General features: G+C 48.3%; 1 protein-coding gene across 5 annotated transcripts in view; it reads left to right on the top strand.

The window, feature by feature from the left end:
• The window catches only part of cep126 (centrosomal protein 126), a 253,245-nt gene that overhangs the window by 206,216 nt on the left and 24,314 nt on the right, over positions 1-22,715 (top strand). For all 5 annotated transcript variants that reach the window (XM_072476359.1, XM_072476358.1, XM_072476360.1 and 2 more), the window contains 2 exons: positions 17,947-18,022; positions 22,223-22,435. In XM_072476359.1, coding sequence (XP_072332460.1) covers positions 17,947-18,022; positions 22,223-22,435 — 289 coding nt within the window. The remainder of the gene's footprint in view (positions 1-17,946; positions 18,023-22,222; positions 22,436-22,715) is intronic.

Here is a 22,715-nt window from a genome sequence, read left to right as displayed (position 1 = left end):
TGCCATCCTTCTGGGATCTTCCGTTGCCCTTCTTTTGGGGGTTTTCATCATCCTCCTTCTGGGATATTCTATTGCCTCTTTTCTGAGGTCCCTGTTGTCTCTTGCTTGAGGTCTTCTGCTGCCTCGTCTGAGGCCTTCCATTGCCACTTCCTTGAGGGCTTTGTTGCTTATGGACCTTTTTTGAGAGTCGCCCTCTATCTGGGGTCTTTTCAAATTTTCCAGTTCATAGCTGTTTGTCCCTTCTTGAGGTTGCCACTTTATGTGCATTTACACATTAAATGCATTGCCACTTTAAGGGTATTACTGCTTTAAGACTGCCATCTTTCTTTCTCAGCTATCAGCAGCTGCCAGCTTTCTCTCTGTGTTTTTCCCGCGCTTTTGGAGTTTGGTGCGAACCTGTTTGTGTTGTTCCTTGTGTCTTAATAACACTCGTAGTCTTGAAGTTGAAGTAGATGCTTTATTGTGAGTTTGTTTTCTCTTCAGTGCTTAACTTCAAGTTACATTTGAGCTGCCTGTCTGTGTCTTGCTACCAGTTCCTGTTCCTGTTAAGTGTGTGCTGACTTCCTGTTTGTGTGTTGTTATACCTCCCGTGCTCCATCTAGTGATTGCTCAGTTGTATTGCATCTACATTGACCCCTTGCTTAATATACACAGATATACAGATCACCACATCCCCCCTTTTTTTCTTTACATATTTTCTGTACAGTGTTAAAGAAAATTGTACAAAACAGTTAGATTACTTATGATATGTATATCTGTACAAGTGATGATGATATTGGATATTTTACAAAGCCAATTAAGATTTATGAGTCCAATCTTAATAAAAACATTTATGAGTCCAAACTTGATGAATTTGTTCATTGAGTTTTTTTGTTTTTGTTGTTGACGTGGTGATATTGATATTGCAACTCTGTTGTGAATGTTGTCGGTGTTCTTGTTTTTAAGTAACCAACAAGTCATCCCGAGGTGTTTGAGTGGTCGAATCACTGATGTTGAGTGACATGGACGTTTTTTCTGTGCTTGTGGTATCGATTTAGTGGGTCATCTGCCTTGAAAGCTGGTGTGCTTGCTTGTTCTGGAGCAGATGTGAATTTGTGCGATTCGTTGTCATGCCATGGCATGTTTGTGTTCTCGTCATTGTTTTACAGTGTGCTGTGGCATTGTCCTTCATGTGCAGCATTGTACCATTTTGTACAGGTTGTTTCATTGTTGTTTCTGTCGTTTCTGTCTTTGTTGTTTTCGTTGTCGTTCTTGTTGCTGTTTTTGTCATATCTGTCTTTACTGTTTTCGTTGCCGTTCTTGTTGTTTCTGTTTTTGTTTTCGTTGTTCTTGTCGTTTTTCTTGTACTTGTTGTTTCTGTTTTTGTTGTTTTCGTCGTTATTCTTGTCGTGCTTGTTGTTGTCTTTGTTATACTTCTTGTTGTTTTTGTTGTTGTTCTTGTAGTTTTGTTGTTGTGCTTGCAGTTTTTGTTGTTGCTGTTCTTGTTTCTGCAGTGCTTCTTGCGGTTTTTGTTGTTCTTGTTGTGCTTCATGGTGTTTTTGTTCTTGTTGTTCTCGTTTCTGCTGTGCTTATGGTTTTTGTTTTTCTTGTTGCGCTCAATGAGTGTTCCGTGTGGATAATTTGCGTAATTGGTGCGAGTGTCCTTTGTGGTATCTGTTACCTTGAGCGTTTCGTCTCGAGCGTGGTCTGATGTTGCATTGATGTTGGTGACATCAGTCATTTGTGGTGAATTTGATTCCTCTTCTTTGCTTTGTTGGTGCTCCTCTTCTGGAGTCAAAATCTTCACGATTTCATTTTCTTGTTGGTCTGGGGTGCACAGATATACAGATCACCACACTGTTTTGAATATTTTAAACTTCCACTATTATTGATGGAAAGCTTTCAGCAATCCCTGGAGTTTTGGTCTTCGACTGGAAGTTTACAGAGTGCCTTTTTTGTTTATTTTAAGGTGCAGTTTGTTGTCGATTTCCGGCATTCTCGAAGACCCAGCATTCTCATGGCCCAAAGGGTCATTGTTTTTAACTTGTTAACTTGTCTTCTTTCTTTATTATGTGGAAAATTTCACTTCTTTTGAATTAAGTTTATCAGTGCAGCAATCACTGCTATGGAACCCCCACAAGTTCTCCCCCAACACTACACATTGGGAACTTGTCAGTTTCAGCCTCTTGATTTTCCTGCACTGTGGGACATGTCACTGCAGTTTGCTTGGGACGTTTTTTTTACCTGTTACTGTCTGTGGTTCCCTTTTTAAAACAAAACTTTGCAGCAACTTCTCGCCACTCCTATAAATTATGTTCAATTTTTTTTAAACTCGAAACAGCTTTTGCTCTCTTTCTTTTATATATGTTTCTTTCAAAATTCCTGACTCTGCCGACCAATTCAGGTTCATTCTGTGCCTGTCCCTCAGCCTCTACAAAATGCTGAGCCTCCCGGACCGCCTCGCAGCCAATGTAAGTGCAGGTATGTTTCTGCATCTTGCTCACCCTTCTTGTGGATTCTGACCCAAGGTCTTGCTGTGTTTTCTCCATTGCCTACACCTCTTGGAACTGTCCATCTTTCCTGATTCTACATTACTGAGTCTGGCGATATCTCATTATCGCAAATGGGTCAATTAGTGCACAGAGAGGCATTCTACTGAGTACTTTTTTTTCAGACTTAGATGAAAACAGGATATTCACAGGTGGCGGGCCAGAGGCAGTGTGATGATAATTTTATCCTTGTCACCAAATATAATGATGCACTTTCATAGATTTCATTAGGAACGCAAAAGGAATTATTAATAAGAAGAATTGTACAGCAGCCAGAAGCCACAAGGCTGCAGCTAGCTCCCTACATGTCTCCCTGCCGAAGAGAAGACTCTACTCCCGGGTGCTTCCTGATTGGTCTCAATGCCCAAAAATGGGTTGGCACCTATTGGTGTGCTCCGATTCCCCCGCCGCCGGTGGTAGCGTGCTACCTGCCATGTGCCGGTGGGAACATGTAAATCAATGTTAAGCATGCATACGCATGCAAATAACTTGCTTGGAGCCCGAGTCTCTCCCCCCATTGTCTCGACCCCCTCATTGGGAACTACCGGGTGGGTTTTGGTGCGAGGCTGGCTAAGCACAGCCCTGGCACGGTGGAGCTCAAGAGGGTGGCATATCGGAGACCCTCTCTTTCCCCATCAGAGACCCTCCCCCTTATTATTGGAGACCTTCCATTTTGCCTCCCCTCATTAATCACCTCTCACACGGCCACCCCCCTCCCCATCGGCCACTCTCCCCTCCCATCAGTAACCCCTGCATGAAAGCTGAAGAGCAGTTCAGGCAGAACAGTGAAAAATCACTGCATTTTCACTGACCCTTTGTCGATATCTGCTGCCTCAGTCAAAAGTCTTTGAAGTAAGCAGCAGTTACAACTGTCAGAGGCTTCCTCCAAAGCCAATTACACTTGAAAGGGCTTCAAATCCCCTGACAGACTTTGAAATACAAATCTTCCAATCAACTTTACACAGCAATACATTTCACTAGCCAGTGATTGACGGTTGTATTGGACCAGACACAGGCCTTTGGTGGATTGTTTATTTATCTTTCCCTTGATGCTTGACTACACCTCAATTACCCTGCTTTGATGCAAACCAAAATGTTTATAAACACTCTTGCTATGACTGACAGCTTCTCAGCACATCAAAATTAATGGTTTCACTTCCTCTTTTTCACAGCAGGATGGGTTGTGGCAGATGGTGGGTCACCCTCATGTGCACGCTGTGGGGGTGGAGACCCATTATTCTCATGGTGGGGGTGAGGATGCTCCTCCTTGACAGCAGTGAGTGGAGGGGGCAGGATTAGCATTGTGTGAGGATGGGAGGCTGATACCTAACCTCGGGACCTGGTGGCCTGCTTAAAATGGCCGCCTGACACCAGGATTCTACTGGTGTCCAGCGAGCTCTCCACCATGCAGTTATTTGCATGGTTAAGGAGTGAGACACGCACCTGGGTTCCACTCCCAACGCCAGCAGAAACCAGTCCTAATTCTCCACTGGTGGGAGCAATTAGTCTCCAGGGCAGAAAATCTCGGAATGGATCTTTAGTTTTGTAAATAGAGGCAAAGAGTGCAAAAACAATTACGTTATGTGAACCTTTGTAAAGCACTGGTTTTGCCTGAACTGGATTATCATGTCCAATAGTGGGTGTCACACTTTAGGAAAGATGTGAAGCATTGGAGAGGGTGTAGAAAAGATTTATGAGAATGATACTCTGGATGGGAGACTTCAGTTTGAGATCGGATAGGTTGACCAAACTGGGGCTCTACTCTTTGGAGAGGAGAAGGTTAAGAAGAGATTTGATTGATGCTTTGAAATTCATGAGGGGTCTGGACAGAGTAGATCGAGAGAAACTATTCCCAGTGGCAAATGGTTGAGAACCAGACAAAACCAATTTCAAGTGATTGGCAGAAGAACCAGAGACGAAATGAGTGAGTGAGTTGTATCTGGAATGCAGTAACTGATAATGTAGTGGAGGCATATTCAATCGTTGCTTTCAAACAATTAATGGATATTTGAAAAGGGAAATTATACACGTGTGTGGGAAAAAGGCAGGGAGATGGGGCCACGACATCCACCCGGCATGCTGGGTGAATAGCGGGAGAAGGCAAAATCAAGGTTTGCGCCAAACCATTTTGTGATTCACCCAACCCGCACCTGATGGCGAATTCCAGGTCTTACCCAAAAATAGTGAGAATATCATTAACCCTAATTTGCATTCATTTTAATCTCATGAACAAGATTGAACTCAAATGCAGCATCCTCCCAGGAGTTATCCGACTGCCCATCGAGAAGTCACGCAGGCATTGTTTAGTACTCCCTTTCTAAAATGTGAAGCTGGCACAATGATTACTGAGGGGAAGTGAGGAGGTGAGTAGCCCTTTTCATTTACTGGCATGCAGCTCACGGGCACCCACTTTAAGGGGTGTGGGAGTGCAGTCAGGGGCGTTGGGTTTGTTCGAGGGGCTGGAGGAGTCCAGGTAAGGGGTCGCCATTGTGCCTGGGGTTGTTGAGGGGCTTTGCATCTGTGAGGCTTTCAAGCCATCTTTAAATATTCTCATAACAGGGGGAACCACAGCTGCAACCTGTCTGTCCTACCAAACTCTCCTAGGACAGAGCCCTACTGCAGCTTCTCTTCTGAAAGTCAATTTCACCCCCTTTGAATGTGAGCAGCCTCTAGCTTCACATCTGAAGGCTATTTCAAAGGATGAATTGGCCTTGTTATTTGCAAGAGCACTTCACGTTCACAAACACATGTCTCAGAGGATGATTAGTGCACTGCATGTCCAGCAAACTTTGATGCCTGAACAGTGTGCCTGTTCTCGAGGAGTGTCAGCATCATATAGGCAGCTGCCAACAATCAAACACTAAAGAGCAAGGCTTCACCACTATGGGTCCTCTCGCAGCCAAAGGATAGGTGTCTGGAGGGTAGCTGAGCATGACCTCCCTAATGCTCCCGGCAGATAAGTGGGGTCTAGGGGCTCCTGATGTTGTCGAGGGCGAGGTTGCAGAGCAAGGTTTGCCAGCACAACTTGTAAGGATCCTCCTGTTAATCCCTGTCAGTCCCTTGTTAATTTCTGTTATTTTGCTGTTCCAATTTTTGTACCTGGATAGTTAATGGGACCTTTGCCTTTTAGATGGATTTCACCTTTTAATTAGAAAAAAAGAACCTCCAGCAGGATGTGCTGTTTGGTCTGACACCAATAATGACTCATCTTAGAACATAAAACATACAGTGCAAAAGGAGGCCATTCGGCCCATCAAGTCTGCACCGACCCACTTAAGCTCTCACTTCCACCCTATCCCCATAACCCAATATGAATGAAATGAAATGAAAATGAAAATGAAATGAAAATCGCTTATTGTCACAAGTAGGCTTCAAATGAAGTTACTGTGAAAAGCCCCTAGTCGCCACATTCCGGCACCTATTCGGGGAGGCTGGTACAGGAATTGGACCGTGCTGCTGGCCTGCCTTGGTCTCCTTCAAAAGTCAGCGATTTAGCTCAGTGTGCTAAACCAGCCCCAGTAACCCCTCCTAACCTTTTTGGTCACTAAGGGCAATATATCATGGCCAATCCACCTAAACTGCACATCTTTGGACTGTGGGAGGAAACTGGAGCACCCGGAGGAAACCCACGCAGACACGGGGAGAACGTGCAGACTCCGCACAGACAGTGACCCAGCGGGGAATCGAACCTGGGACCCTGGCGCTGTAAAGCCACAGTGCTATCCACTTGTGCTACCGTGCTGCCCTATGGAATTGGCTATGGGCCAGTGGACTGTTTCAGATTGCCGGGCCTTATCAATGAATTGTGCGGATTGACCAGATTTTTCTCTGATATGTTTCTTCCTCTGTGAGACTGTTTCCATTTTTAGTTTAGTTTTGAATTCAGAGCTGATGGGGACTCTTTTGAGTTTCTCTCCCAGAAAGGGTAAGCCTCTTGCAAACACCCAATTGGAGATTCTGTTTTCTCCTCAGTAAAGCTGGAGAACATTCTGGTGAGACTGGAAATCAAGTAAAATGAAAATCAGGCTGAGAACTGGGTTTGAGGGGAGATGAGGAAAATCCTACGGAAATCCAGACAAGCCACTAGCTGAAAGCAGGATCAGTTGTTAAAAAAACTTGTTTTGGAAATCTCGTGTGCGGATCTCTGCTGTTACCTCAGAAGGGATGGTAGACATTCTGGTGGAGTTAGACACAAATATGAATTACACAGGCCTGAGGCTGTTCTTTGGGAGTGAAGGCCCAGGTTAATAAAAGTTAAAGCGATTCCACAGAGGGAATCCGACAGCCTGGGTATTCTGACTGAATATTATGCCAGAAGATCCTTGTTAGCAATCCAACCGCTGATTTCAATTGCTCCGCGTCCTGTGATGGACGCTGCAATGACGTCAACATCCAAAGCATCTTCTATTTCATATTTTAGTTCCTAGATTTTTTTTAAAAAATCTTTTTATTCTCCTCATTTTCAACATTTTCATCAATAAACAACCAAAGAGAAAACAAACAAAAACAAATACAATAACAATCCCCCACACGCAAACTGCCCCCCACACTTAATATACAGACCAAAACATCCACATATACATTCCAGGTGAAAAAAAAACAGAAATTAACAATCAATCCATAAACAGTGTAATCAAAGACAACAATACCGTCATCCCGCTCTCCTCCCCCACCCCCCCCCCCACCCCAATTCCCCTAATGTTCAATGGCAACCAATTCTCAGAAGAGCATAATAAACAGCCCCCATGAATTATGAAACCCTTCCTTCATCCCCTTCAGCTGAGACTTTACCTTCTCGAGAGTCAAAAGAAATTCAAGTAGGTCCCCCCCCCCGGCCCAGCAAGCTCTTCTCCCCACCCCCACCCCCCCCGGCCCGGCAAACCGTGTCACAGGATGGAAAAGCTAACCTCCACCCCAACAGGACCCGCCTCCGGGCATTCAGCGAGGCAAAGGCTAACATCCGTCCCCTCACGCGCCTGCCGCCCGAGCCGATCCAACCCCCCGAGAAAGGCTTCTAGGGGCCCTGGTTCCACATTCACGAGCACTACCCATGAGATGACCCTGAAAACCCTTCCTCCAACGCACCCCTCACATAACAAAATAACCGGGGGTCTTTCACCACTCTTTCCCCCCCCCCCCCTCCTATCTACCATCCTCATAACTCCAGGCCCTGCCCACTGGGCTTGGCCCACCCCATCCCATTGTTGCCATTGAGCCCCCTCCTCCCAGAATCCTCCCATCCACTTCCTCTCGAAAACACCTCACCATTATCGATCCCCTCCCCCAACCTTTCACACCACCTAGGCTCATCAAAACCTGTTCTAGCAGGCTCTGATGGCCGCAGCCTCTTCCCCCACGACACACCCGTTCTCTGACCAGCCTAAACTAGAAAGCGTGGAGGCCCCTGCCCAGGCCTCAGTCCCCTCCAATCCCCTCCCCGCTGCCCGGTCCCAGGAAAACAAAGAAATCCCCTTCAACACACAACCCCAGTGTAAACACACAAACCCCAAAGAACCATCATTGCAAAAGAAAATTCCCAACTCTTACTTTGTCCAAATAGGCAACTTCAACTCATTTAGCACATATAACAATATGTAGTGAAAAACAAAGCTACATACACTCCTCCACTCCCCCCTCCCCTCAGTCCAAGACCAATCCTCAGTCGCATTTCTCACTTCTGCCCCAGTCCTTCTGCCTTCACAAACGCGTTCACACCTTCCATCGTCTCGAAATAAAAGTCTTGGCAAAATACTCCTTTGGTCTCGGGCTCTCTATCCTTTCCGGCAGGCCCACGATCCTCAGATTTTGCCGGGTAGATCTGTTTTCCAGGTCCTCCACTTTGGCTCGCAGAGCCTTGTTGGCCTCCACCACCCTCTGTTGCTCCTCACCCGTCAAGGTGAGTTGATCACTGTGTTGCGACAAGGCCTCTTCCACTCCCTTCAGTTTTTCACCCTGCTCCCGCACCTCGGCTGATGTCCTCGACACCACCGCCCTCACCAGGGCAATCGCCTCCTCCACCAGCACCTTCAATACCGCCATCATCTCCTTCCTCATCACCTCCATGTGCTTTGTGAACTGTTTTTCAAGCTCCACAACCATCACCTCGGTCATCTTTTCTGTTATGAACAGTGCAGCCCCACCCAGCGACCCAGACCCCGCCATCCTTTCAATTGCCGAGCCAATCCTTTCACTCGGTGAACTTTCATTCGCCCCCTTCTTCACGGCAGCTTTCTTATGGGTTTTGGACATCTTTCTTCCTTATGTCTTCCTGCACTTATTTAACCAAAGATTCCCCTGGGATCGGGCATTAAATTCTAAAAATTCAAGCATCGAGCAGGAACCATCCAACATGCGACCTCCTCCTACATGCGACCTCCTCCTACATGCGACCTCCTCCTACATGTCGCCACCGGAAGTCACAATTCCAATTATCTTAACCCTCCTTCTGCATGTCTTTGTCCAAGTGTATTTGGGTCAAGAGTGGGACGGTAAAAGAGGCGAGTAGTAGATTAGCTGGTCGTTGTTCTATCATAATTATTGCATGTCTTATCACTATTTTTCTTATAAATAAACAGTTGTTCTGTTTCACTTACAAATCTGGGGCGGGATTCTCCGACCCCCCGCTGGGGGCTGGCGTGAATCCCGCCCCTGCTGGTTGCCGAATTCTCCGGCACCGGATATTCGCCGGGAATCGCGCCACGCTGGTGGTGGGCCCCCCCCCCGGCGATTCTCCGGCCCGGATGGGCCGAAGTCCCGCTGCTGGAATGCCTGTCCCGCCGGCGAGAATCAAACCACCTCTCTTACCGGCGGGACAAGGCGGGCTCCGGGGTCCTGGGGGGCGCGGGGCGATCTGGCCCCGGGAGGTGCCCCCACGGTGGCCTGGCCCGCGATCGGGGCCCACCGATCCGCGGGCGGGCCTGTGCCGTGGGAGCACTCTTTTCCTTCCGCCTTCGCCATGGTCTCCACCATGGCAGAGGCAGCAGAGACCCCCTCCACTGCGCATGCGCGGGGATGCCGTGAGCGGCCGCTGACGCTCCCGAGCATGCATCGCCCGGCAAAGTCAGTTTCGCGCCAGCTGGCGGGGCACCAAAGGCCTTTCCTGCCAGCTGGCGGGGTGGAAATCAGTCCGGCGCGGGCCTAGCCCCTCAAGGTGAGGGCTCGGCCCCTCAAGATGCGGAGACTTACGCACCTTTGGGGCGGCGCGATGCCAGAATGATTTGCACCGTTTTTGGAGCCGGTCGGCAGACATTGCGCCGATTGCGGAGAATCCCGCCCCTGGTGTCTGTAAGTCATTGGAGTAGTCAAGGGCCAAAGAACTTAGAAACTTTACATGAATTATTGGTTAATTCACTTGTTTGTGTTTCCGGGGCCTGTGAGCTGGAATTGACGGCGCACTAGCCCAGGTTGTCGTAACAAACTGGCTCATTGATGGCACTCTGAGAGAAGGCGGAACCGTCATGGTAAGGGTTGGGAGGCTTGGGGGATTTGAGGTTCCCCGTTTGGAAGCCCCAACTAAATGTCAGTCTCTATCCTTCTCCAATTCCTCCTAGATAAAAAAATGCTTGCTGGTGTGGATTCTGTGGAGGCTGCCCTCGCTGTGTTTGTGGCAACCAAGGCAGATAGATGCCGTTGAAATCAGCAGCGACAACACAAGCTAGAGGTGGCACCACATGTGCAGGGAGCCGCTGCACACCCTAAGGTCTCGGCCGCCCATCAGGCTGAGGAGGGGACCAGAAGGGAGGGCCAGCGACGGCAGGTGTGCAGGCGTCGTTGGTCCTTCTATGAACTGACGGACAACATATGCTGCAGAAGAATGCATCTCAACGGGGATACAGTGTGGCACCATGCCACGTCTTCATGGATGTGGCATCCCGTGGAGGAGGAGGACACCCACTCCCGGTGGTCAGGAAGGTCACCGCAGCCCTAAACCTTCAGCCACCATATTATTCCAGGGCTACAGCGGCGACCTGTGTGGCATATCGCAGTCATCCGCCCACAGGTGCATCCGGGAGGTGACAGATGTTCTGTATGCCTGGGCATCAGACTACATCACCTTCGACCTGGACCAGGATGCCTGGGCTGCATGTTTCGCCGCCATTGAAATGAAATGAAATGAAATGCTGGGATACCCCAGGTCTAGGGGTGATCAATGGCACAGATGTTGCCTTGCGAGCACCGGGGCATCAAGGAGTACCCTATATTAACAGGAAGGGATTGAGACTGCACGAGCACCTCAGAATCATGCACATGTGTGCCCGCTACAATAGGAGCCTTTGACAAGGTCCCACATGAGAGATTTATAAGGAAGGCAAATGCACATGGGATACAGGGTAACTTGATAAGGGGAAGACCACCATAAAGTGGGAAACCCTCTGGGTCTCTTGGTAAGGGTGGATAGGGAGCAACTGTTCCCCTTAGTTGAAGGGTCAGTTACGAAGGGACACAAGTTCAAGGTGAGGGGCAAGAGTTTTAGGGAGGATTTGAGGAAAATCTTTTTTACCCAGAGGGTGGTGACGGTCTGGGATACACTGTCTGGGAGGGTGGTAGAGGGAGACCGCCTCACATCCTTCAAAAAGTACCTGAAAAAGCACTTGGCATGTCATAACATTCAGGGCTATGGACCAAGTGCTGGCAAATGGAATTAGGTAGACAGGTCATGCGGCGGTGCAGACTAGATGGGCTGATTCTGTGATTCTGAGCGTGCATGACATCTACATCTTGGAGCACTTGGAGATCCCCAGTGTCTTTGAGGACCACCCTAGGATGGTGGTTTGGCTTTGGGGGAAAAGGGATACCCATTGAGGACATGCCTGATGACGCTTGTACAGACGCCAGTGCGGAAGCCTGAGACCGAGGCGGGGACCCATACAATGAGGCCCACATTGCCACCTGTGCTGTCATTGAGCGTTGCATTGGGCTGCTGAAAAGGTATTTATTTATTTAATTATTTTTATAAATTTTATAAATTCATTTTTTCCAATTAAGGGACAATTTAGCGTGGTCAATCCACCTACCCAGCACATCTTTGGGTTGTGGGGGCAAAACCCACGCAAACACGGGGAGAATGTGCACGGACAATGACCCAGAGCCGGGATCGAACCTGGGACCTCGGCGCCATGAGGCAGCAGTGCTAACCACTGCGCCACCATGCTGCCCGTGCTGCTGAAAATGCGGTTTTCATGCCTGGAACGCTCTGGCAGTGCCATTCTACCCCCCCCCCCCCCCCCCCTCCAGAGTGCCTCATGCTTTTTGGTGGTCTGCTGTGCTCTCCACAATAATGCACAGCAGTGGGTGACATACTGGAGGAGGAGCCAGAGGGGCATGCGGCCTCGTCTGAGAAGGAGGAGGAGGCCGACCAGGTTTGCTTGGAGGATGACCCTAAGGAGGAGCCGGAAGATGGAGCACAGGCTGCGATGAGGGACAAGGGAGGCCCCCATCATTTCCAGATTCTTCTAGGATGAGGCTGTGTCCATCAACTCAACATCCCCGCCCCCATTTCTCCCACCACCCTGTCGCACTGTCCCCTACCCGACTACCCCACTCCCCCTCCAGGAAACTGTGTAATATCACTCGAGGGTTATGGGCCTGTGTTGGCACTATCAGCAGGTCACAGTACAAGGCAGGAGAGTGAGGAAAGCTCTGGTGCTCCTCCGGATCTGATAAAGTCTGACTCCTGTCTTTCTACTGACAGTGTACCCACGCCTAGATTCATGATGGATTCTGTATCGGGGGCTTTGAAACTTGGACCACTGTGCTGGGGTGGGAGTCGGGGGGGGGGGGGTGGATGCGGGCAGACCCGCTGTGAAGATTAACCTGACAGAGGCTTCACATGTATCCGAAGTGACAAATTTTAATAGTGAACATTTTGATGTGAAAGGTTTTCATTCCCCCTAGTGACCTTGCCATTGCTGCTCTCTCTTCTTGATCTTCTGTGGTCTATTACTGCATCTAAGTGTGTCCACAGAATGCACATCAGAGGTGGAGACAACCTGCTGTTTTCCACTCCTGTGGCCTTTGATGTCCTTGGCGGACGTCCTCTGGAGGGCCCGAGTCAACTTACCGGTGTCACAGACGTTGCCGTGTCACCCTGTTCTGTCCGCTGCCCTTGAAATGTGCCAGTCAGGAGTGGGGGCGGGGGGGGGGGGGGGGGGGGATTCAGAAGAACTAGAGACCGCCGTAGTCTCTTTAGTGGCAGGCCGCAAGTTGGGCTCCAGCAATCCCACCCACCCCCCCTCCCTCCCTTAAGGTGCCCTAGGGCACTGGGGGAACGCCATGTGTGGAGGGGCAGCTGGAGGGAGCTCCAGAGACCTCTGAATCATCTGGCTCTGCCAGCCGTGGAGGCTGCCCATTGTCTGCACCATGGTATCGATTCCCTCAGCAATGATCCTCAGTGAACGGACCACGCTCTGGAATGCCTCGGCAATGTCCACCTACGTCTGGGACACACCCCACTGTGACTGAGACATGACATCGAGGCCCACAGCCATAGTCGTCACATGCCTTGGACACCACCACTCAGGGCACGTATGACGTGCTCCATATTTCTCACTGCGGTCGTCACCCTATCAGTGTTGGCATGAGTTCCATGCATTGTAGGCACCATCTCTTGTGCCTGAAGACTTTTGAACTCCTCTGATCGGCCTTGCAGTCGCTGGAATGTCGCTGACACAATTCCTGAATCTTATGGCTCTAGCCTGTCATCTGCATCAGCTCTCGGAGAACCTTGTCCAGAGACTTGACACCTGGTAGGGACCCAGATGTGTCCTAGGATCCAGCAGCCCTCCCACTGTTGTCTACTGGCTCCACCTGATGTGCATCGGAAGCAATGTGGTGCTCACCAGATAGTGCCTCCGAAGCCGGTCTACTAATGTCGTCACCAAGATGTGTGTCTCTGTACTGGTGGATGGCATAGGTGACAGCTGTGATGCATTGCCGGTATTATCTACAGAGCTCTCCTCCAAAGTGTTCTCTTGGGTGGAGGATGGGAAGGGTATGACTACAAATGGCCCGGACCCATCAGATAGAGATCCTGCAAGACAATGGACAGGTCATGAGTGCAAGGGAAAAGTTATTTTTGTCTGACATCATCAACTCACTTAAGACAGATCATCTGGGTGAAGGGACAATGGACCCTCCTCTCTGGCGCAGGCCGATCTTGCTGACAGTCATTGCTCTCTCTTCAGGCAACCCCGCCATCTCCAGGGCCCATTCCTCAAAGGAAGTGAGGACTCGGATCTCTGGGATTCCTCTCCCGTTTTTACACTTTCCCTCTGATTGGGGGCTATCTTCTCCTGCGGGTACAAAGAGAAGACATTATGAGTCACATGCTTGATGGATCAGGAGTATCTATATCAGGTGGCATGTTTGGGGACCACACCTGGACATGAAGGGCTTGTGTTGATGGGTGCAAGGGATTCTGAGGAACAAGCTTGAAGATCGGATGTTGGGAGTGTGTGAGCTGTCAGCCAGTCGATTGGGGAGGGAGATGGGGGTGTTTGGGAATTTGAGGGGTGGCAGATGGAACTGATGCCAGGAGAGTGGTGGTAACTTACCCTTGCAGGTCATTGGAGGTCATTCATCTTCTTCCAATATTGGACGACGTCCTCCTGGTCATGCTGCCGGCAGCTTCCCAGGCAGCACTGCTGACCCTGCTACTCGTTCTCTGACCCCCTCGGGGCAACAAGTGCCCTGCCCCTCATCCACATCTAGAAGCCTGGTCAGGTTGGTAACACCAAAGCAAGGAACAGCTCTGCGCGCTGCCATCCTCGTACTTGATTAAAATCAGACACCATACAGCATCAACCTAGGTAAACGCCAGAAACAGGGCACCTTAAGGGAGGGAGGGAAGGGGGGGGGGGGGGGGGGGGGGTGCTGGAGCCTGCCACCAAAGAGACTACAGCGGTCTCTAGTTCTTCTGAATCCCCCCCCCCGAGGGACTGTTTGAAAGCACCTCACCCTTGTAGCAGCGAGCATCTGAGGCATGTGTTGGGCGAATCAGATGGTGAGGGAGCCAGGAAATGTGAGATTCACATGCGGGCTCATTTTTGGGACTAAGTGCAGTTGAAAACAGGCAGCAATCTCTCTGACGCAGCCAATTTTTCAAATTGGCAGGTAGTGACTAGTGGGCTGCCACAGGGATCATTGCTGGGACCCCAGCTATTCACAATATATATGAATGAATTGGATGAGGGAACAAAATGCAGCATCTCAAAGTTTGCAGATGATACCAAGTTGGGTAGGAGGGTGAACTGTGATGAGGATGCAAGGATCCTACAGCATGATTTGGACAGGTTGGGCAAGTGGGCAAATCAATGGCAGATACAGTATAATTTGGATAAGTGTGAGGCTATTCATTTTGGAAGCAAATATTACTATTTGGGAAGGCAGATTACTACGTGAATGGTTGTAAATTGGGAGAGGGGAGTGTGCAGTGGGACCTGGGTATCCTTGTGAACCAGTCGCTGAAGGTAAGCATGTAGGTGCAGCAGGTGGTAAAGAAGGCTAATGTTATGTAGGTCTTCATTGCGAGAGGTTTCGAGTACAGAAGCAGGGATGTGTTGCGACAATTAGACAGGGCCTTCGTGAGGCCACACTAGAATATTGTGTGCAGTTTTGGTCTCCTTTTCTGAGGAAGTGCAGCGAAGGTTTACCAGACTGATTCCAGGGATGTCATATGAGAGATTGACTAGGTTGGGATTGTTCTCGCTGGAGTTCAGAAGAATGAGGGGGGATCTCATAGAGGCTTATAAAATTCTAACAGGAGGAGACAGGGTAGATGCAGGGAAGATGTTACCAATGATGGGTGTATCCAGAACCAGGGGTCACAGTCTGAGGATTATGGGTAAACCATTTTGGACAGAGATGAGGAGACATTTCTTCACCCAAAGAGTGGTGAGCCCGTGGAATGCATTACCCCAGGAAGTAGTTGATGCTAAAACATTGAATACATTCAAGAGGCGGCTAGATATAGCACTTGGAGAGAATGGGATCAAAGGCTATGGGGAGAAAGCAAGATTAGGCTATGGAGTTGGATGATCAGCCATGATCATGATAAATGGAGGAGCAGGCTCAAAGGCCAAAAGGCCTCCTCCTGCTCCTATCTTCTATGTATCTTTGTAACGCTATAAAACCCAGCCAAACTCACCCAATTTGAGTTTGCGATTTTTCCGCTGAATTGCGCCCAGGATTAACTGAGCAGCCCTTGCAGAGAGTTTGGTGCAGACACAGCGGGTTGAATGCCCACTTTCTATGCTTCTGTGTTCTAATAATATGATTGATGTTATAATTGTCCAGATATTGATGAAATGGTCTTTGTAGGATCGCCTGGACAGTATCTGTTTTTGCTGTTTCTGCCGTTTACCTAAGTTGATGCTGTATGGTGTCTGATTTTAATCATTTTCAAATTTTCTTTCACGGTTTTATATCTGAGTGGAGTGGAGAGCCAGCCACATTACTGTGATTCTGGAGTTACATGTAGGCCAGACTGGATAAGGATGGAAGATTACCTTTCCTACAAGACATTTATGAACCAGATGGCTTTTTACACAATCTGGTGATTTTACGATCATTATTATTAGGATGAGCATTTTATTCCAGATTGATTCATTTTTTTAAATTAAATTCCCGAGCTGCCTTGGTGACATTTGAACTCCTGTTTACAGAGCTTTAGCCTTGGCTTTTGGGTACTTGTCTGATAGCATTGGGTGAAATTGTTCTCCCGCCAGAGCTAAATTGCACCTGAGCGCAAATATGAAGCAATTCCAATCCTTAGTCTTGCAAATGTATGCATGGTGAGCATTGCAAGAGATTCCTAGGGACCGCCATTTTGACCGGGTGGCCTGATAGCAAGGTCCCGCGGCTGGCACCACTTCACCCCCCCTCCACATCACATTTCAGCCCTTGCCCCCAGATTTCCCGGGTTCCTTCCCTACCCCCCCCCCCCCCACCCTCTCCCAGTACAGGGATGATGACGTGCCCCCCCCCCGCACACACACACAGGAACCCGTTAAATAAAGAGACCCCCCCCCACAGATCCTCCAGAAAATAGAGCCCTGTCTGGAAGCTAGAGAGCAGTCCAGGCAGAGGCAATGAAAAAACCTAACTGCTTTAACACTTACCTGGGCAATACACCTGCTGGCTCAGAAAGAGGAAGCACCGCGTGTCAATTCCTGGAAAGCGAAAACCAGTCAGCTGGATTTAAACCCCCTCCAATCTTTGATCTGCAAGTCATTCATTCATTTATATTTGATATTGATTTTACTAGCCTGTGATTGATAGCTTCCACACACACATAGCTGTCAGCATTGTTCCATTCATCTCCCTTCACAGTGGCGTAACTCTAAAGTGCACTAACTTCTGTATTTATAAACATCAAGCTTTGATTGGCAGCTTCTGGACTACTTCAAACAGAGTTAACTGCTGTCAATTTTCAGCTGACAACTTCAAAATCACCCAAGTGTGAAGGGAGATGATTTGAAAGCCAAAGGAGTATGGTGAAAAATCAAGATGTGATCTGGAAATAGAGCCGATATCATTACCACATCATAACGGAAATGCAGATTATTTGCAATGCAGAGGAATTAAGCACAGCACTTCCAGCCTTGTGAACATAAATAGTCTCTAAACTTATAGATTTCTATAACAAGTATTTCTGGGTTCCTAATCCAAATGGAATTTGGTGGAATTTATTGTTACTTTAAATTTCCCGCTGCATGTATAGTAACGTCTTTTACCTTTTACAACTTTAGCTGTACAATGCAAATCTATGTCAGAAATGTATTTAAAATTATCTCATCACCAAGCAACATTAATGCAAATTTTCCACAATCAAAATACTAAATAAAATAGTATTTGTGTTGAGCATATGATTATTTGTGTTAGAAGCAGGGCAAATAAAATCTTCCCAAATTTGTTGCAAATTGATTACTTTGCTATCCTTGATTTCTATTTTTTACAGTCCATAGAATCCATATAGTGCAGAAGAAGGCCATTTAGCCCATCAAATCTGGATCGACCTTCTGAAAGAACACCCGACTAGGCCCACTCTCCACCTGATCCCCTTAGCCCCACCTAATCTGCACATCTTTGGACACTAAGAGGCAATTTAGCATGGCCAATCTACCTAACCTACACATCTTTGGACACTAAGGGGCAATTTAGCAAGGCCAATCCATCTAACCTACACACCTTTGTCATCGGATGTACAAGAGAAAGCTTTATAATATCCCTAAAATAGAAAGTAAATTGATTGTAGCTGTTTGCACTTTTTGAATTCTCTGGTAATCCATCACCATTAATTGCTCTAAGGATCTTAGAAAGAGAAATATACAGACCAAAATTTCATGGTAATTTTGTAAAATTATTGTTACTACAGTTGCAATCATAACTTAGAGGTTGTAAATTCATATTTATTTTTCAGAACATCGAAATTAGTCCATTTCCAAGTGCCTTCGATCCAGCCCAAACGATAAATGCTGTTCAGAATACTGAAGAAGGTGCAGTTTATACTTTACAAAAAATTACATATGCTGGCTTATCAAGTGCAGACTGCTTTCAACATTTGCATTCTTTCACTGATAAAACATTCTGAATGCTGACAAGTATAGAGATAATCATTGGTCATAAAAAAAAATAGTCACTGGTATTGTCTGCACATTGGTTTATCAGATCAATCAAAAGCTAGTTTATCTTGTGGAAAGGGACTGATTGTCCCTTTTTCTCTCCAAATAATAAATCAAAAATGCTAAGATTTTGAGAGTTCAATGCAATATTACTTTAGTTGGGTTATTAAAGTTTTATCTTCATTCTTTAAGTATTTTTGTGCATGTTTTAGTTATTTTCTTGATCAACGCTTTTATTTGTAACTGGTTGGTCATGGGTGCAATTCAGCAGACTCAAGTTAAAGTCTGCTGAACGGCGGGATTAACTTAGTGTTTCTCGGTGGCTGCAGTACCGAGAAACACCCCGCTGTCCAATAGTACTTCGCTGTTTTTTGGCTTCGGGGAGTTTCTCCCCACTGAGGCCACACTTAGGGGGATTTCCTGCTGGCGTGCTGAAGCTCATCAGCAGGAAAGGCTCCTCGCACATCAGAGCACCATTTTGTAAGGCTGCCACGATCTTTCCCCCTGACCCAAACTGTTTTGACGCACCTCTCCCAACCTTGGGGGGGCCCCCCTCTGCCTGACCCCTGGCAGTGCCACCTTGGCACTGAGCACCCTGGCAGTGCCCTTTGCACCCTGGCAGTGCCAAGCACCCAGCCAGGATGCCAGGCTGGCAGGGCCAAATGGCCAAGTGCCAGGGGAGTACCAGGGTACCACCCTGCCCTGTCCCAACCACCCCAGGGGGATCTAATGGCCTGGGAGACCTTCCTGAGTGATGCACTATCAATTACGACGAGACGAGAGTAGAGAGTAATCGAGGCTTTATTACACAGAGATGTGTGGCCTCCTACAGCTGCTGCCGAAATGGCTGCAGTTCGGAGAGCACACACATTTATACTCCGCCTACTGGACGGAGCCAGCAGGCAGGGAACTACCCCCATACCTGTAGTACAGGGGCCTTACCGTAATAACCTCGTAAGCAGTGCAGTATATACAATATAATACAACAGTGATGACTACCACACTGAGGTACCATTATACCTGCTAAACAGCATCCTGGTGAGGTCTATATCGTGGTTCTGGGAGAGAGAGGAAGGGCTGAGAGCAGAAGTGCAGGAAATGGAACAAACACTATCAACCACGGTGAAGTAGAATCCTTGATTGAGAAAATAGCCATGTTGGGTGGCACGGTGGCACAGTGGTTAGCACTACTGCCTCACAGCACCAGTGACCGAGATTCGATTTCGGCCTCGAGTGACTACCTGTGTGGAGTTTGCAAGTTCTCCTCATGTCAGTGTGGATTTCCTCTGGGTGCTCCAGTTTCCTCCCTCTGTCCAAAAGATGTGCTGGTTAGGTAAATTGGCCAAGCTAAAATTGCCACTTAGTGCCCAAAGATGTCCAGGTTAGGTGGGGTTACAGAGATAGGGGCCGGGATCCTCCCTTCTGGGGACTAAGTCCCCTCGCCGGTGGGAAAACCAGCGTCAATGGCCTCCCAAGGTGAGGAATTCTCACCTTTCTAGGGGGCTAGGTTGAGGCCGGAGGGGTTGGCGCCACTCTAGCGGGCACTGCTGTGATGCGAGTTCACGCATGCGAGGAACGGCCGGCGTGATTCAGCGCATGCACGGACCGGCTGATGTATTTTCGCGCATGCGCAGGAGGTTCCCTTCTCCACGCCGGCCCCCGGGCAATATGGCGGTGCCCTACAGGGGTCCTGCACAGAAGGAAGAAGTGCCCCCACAGGACAAAGCTTGCCCGCAGATCAGTGGGCCCCGATCACGGGCCAGGCCACTGTGGGGCCCCCTGCGGGGTCAGATCCCCCCACGCATACTCACCTGCCAAGTCCCGCCGGTGCATGAGTTGAGTGATTCACGCCGGCAGGACTGGCCAAAACAGTCGCTCAGCCCATCGGGGCCCGGAGAATCGCTGGGAGGGCCGCTGTCAACGGCCTCCGACCGGCATGGCGGCGATCCTGCCCCCGCCTGAAAAATGGCGCCAGAGAATACGGCAGCCGGCGTCGTGGCAGGATTCACGCCTCCCACCGGGGATTTTTCCGAGGATGTTGGAATGCAAAAGTAAATGAGAAATAATTAAGTTATGCAGAGCCTTGGTAAGACGCAATCGGGAGTATTGCATTCAGTTTTGGGCACCAAATATCAAGAATTACATGTTGGCTTTGATGTGGGGTAACATGCAGTTTCGCCAAATGATACTAGGACTTGAAGAGCTAAATTGTGAGGAAAGGCTGCAAAAACTTGGTTTGTATTCCACTCAATCTAGAAGGTTAATGAATAATAGAATCAAGTATTTTAAATTGATAAAGAGGCTCCATAATGTAGCTACAGAGAAAGCATTTCCTCTGATGGGAGAATCAAGACAACGGAGGAATAATTTTAAAGTTGCAGCTGGACCCTTTAGGAATTAAATCAAAAATGAGCTACACCACAAAGTTTATTGTAAAAAAACTCCCCAAGCCGTTACAGACACAACAGTGCAACTCTGTTTGGAATTTCAAGGCCAATAATTTTATTTAAGAGGCATCTTTGTTGCCATAAGTTGAAAACAAAGGGAAGTATTTTGAGCCCCGAGTGAGGGTGATCACAGGACGGCACCATCAGCACTGAAATTTAACAGCTCCCAGCCCCTACCATGGGGTTATTGGGGGGGGCTGCCCTTCCCTGCCCCCCCTCCCCACCACAATCATTACCGGCATTCCCCTCCCAACCCCTACCCCGACAATCATCACCCGCAAACCCGGCCACCCCCCCCTCTCCCAAACAATCATCGCCAGCATACCCCCTTCCCCCATCAATCATTGCTGCCATTCCCCTCCTCCACCGCCCCTCAATTATCATCAGAAACCACCACCACCACCCCCCCCCCCCCCAACAATCATCACCAGCATTCCTCTCCCTTCCATCCCCACCCCGACAATCATCGCCAACGTTCTCCTTACCCCCATCCCCTACGACAAATTATGCCGGCATTTCCCCCCCCCCCCCCCCTCACCCACACCCCCCCCCCCCTTAACCATCGCCAGCATTCTCTTTCCCTCTCCCTGCCAACAACCATCGCCAGCATTCCCCATCCCCGCCGACATTACCCCACACCTCGCCCTCCAGCAATCATGACCAGCATTCCCACCCCTCCCCAACAATCATCGTCATTGTTCCCTCCCACCCTCCCATCCCCCAACATTCATCGTCGACATTCTCCCCAACACCCCGGCATTCATTGGCAGCATTCCCCTTTTCCCAGCGCTCCCCCGACAATCATCACCGTTATTCCCCTCGCCCAATATTCATCGTCAGTATTCCCCCCCCAGCTTACCACAGAAGTATTGCCGGCACTAAACATGGAAAATAGGATCAGCAGTCGGCCATTCTGCCCCATCATTCATTATGATCATGACTTATCAACCAACTCTATAGCCTGTTCCCACCTTCCCCCTCCCCCATATCCTTTGATCCGTTTCGCCCCACGAGCTATATTTTATTCCTTCTTGAAAACAAACATAAATAAACAATCCACCCCATGGGACTCTCGCTAGTCCCGCCCCCGGCATTGCCTTCGGCACAGGTTGGCACTGTCAGCTTTGCATTGCCCGATTGGCACTGCTCAGGCATATCCCTCTTACTCACCCGGGGCCTACACTTTCTTCTGTGTCCCGAGAAGGATTCCTTCAACTGATTCTCGTTTGGCCAAACCTCGGCAACATCACATCACAATGGCAAGGTTTGAATATTTAGTGATGAGGGAATTATGTGGCAGGGAGAACTGTGAATAATATTTAAATTCATTAAAATCTGTTTATATGAGGAATGGGAGCCTTGTGACGATGCCAGCGAGGGGTGGGAAAAATTGGGAACCGCAAACTCTTTGGAGAGAATTGCATTTCCCGATTTTCTCTGGATTTTGCTCCTGTATCGCCAATCATGCGCATAGTTATTTTGGGCTCAAAATCACCCCCTTAATCTCTTCCTTGTCACTCATTTGCTTCCAGGTGTTTAAACTTTCAACTTGGGTACTGGTAGCATTAAAATTGCAATTTAAAAATCTGAATAAGATCAACTGTTTTTGCATTGCTTATCTCTTTAGCTGTTTCAGAAAGCACTGAACAATTTATGCTGGCAGAAAACCTGGTGGAAACATCTGCCATAGATAGTGACATCCTGACTGCTATGGAAGCAATGGAGACTCAACGATACAGTTTTCTTCAAAACAAAGTACAACGATTAGGCCTCAGTGCACTGTCATTTGAAGAACAAAAACTTCTTCAGTCATTAGATCGCCTCGATCAAAGATTGCAGTGTAAGTAAATTAATCTATGAACTCGAGCTAAAACTTTCCTACTAATATGCAAGGAATTCTGACCCAAGTGGATTAAACCTTTGAGTTAAAGTTCCCACTTTTGTTTGAGTTTTACTTCGATATTTTTAGTTCATGGATGTAAATATTGTTAGTCTAAATGAGTGATGCAAAACCTGTAACTCGAATTTGGGGTATCATGACCTTACTGCAGGTTCAGCACACCTGCCCAGCTCCCTTGGCTGTGACACTACTATTTCCAGCCAGAATATAGGTTAATAAT

The sequence above is a fragment of the Scyliorhinus torazame genome, chromosome 15 (genome assembly GCF_047496885.1).
Source record: "Scyliorhinus torazame isolate Kashiwa2021f chromosome 15, sScyTor2.1, whole genome shotgun sequence".
Lineage (NCBI taxonomy): Eukaryota > Metazoa > Chordata > Chondrichthyes > Carcharhiniformes > Scyliorhinidae > Scyliorhinus > Scyliorhinus torazame.
The sequence above is the reverse complement of the archived record's forward strand: the minus strand, read 5'-3'. Positions and strand labels throughout refer to the sequence as shown.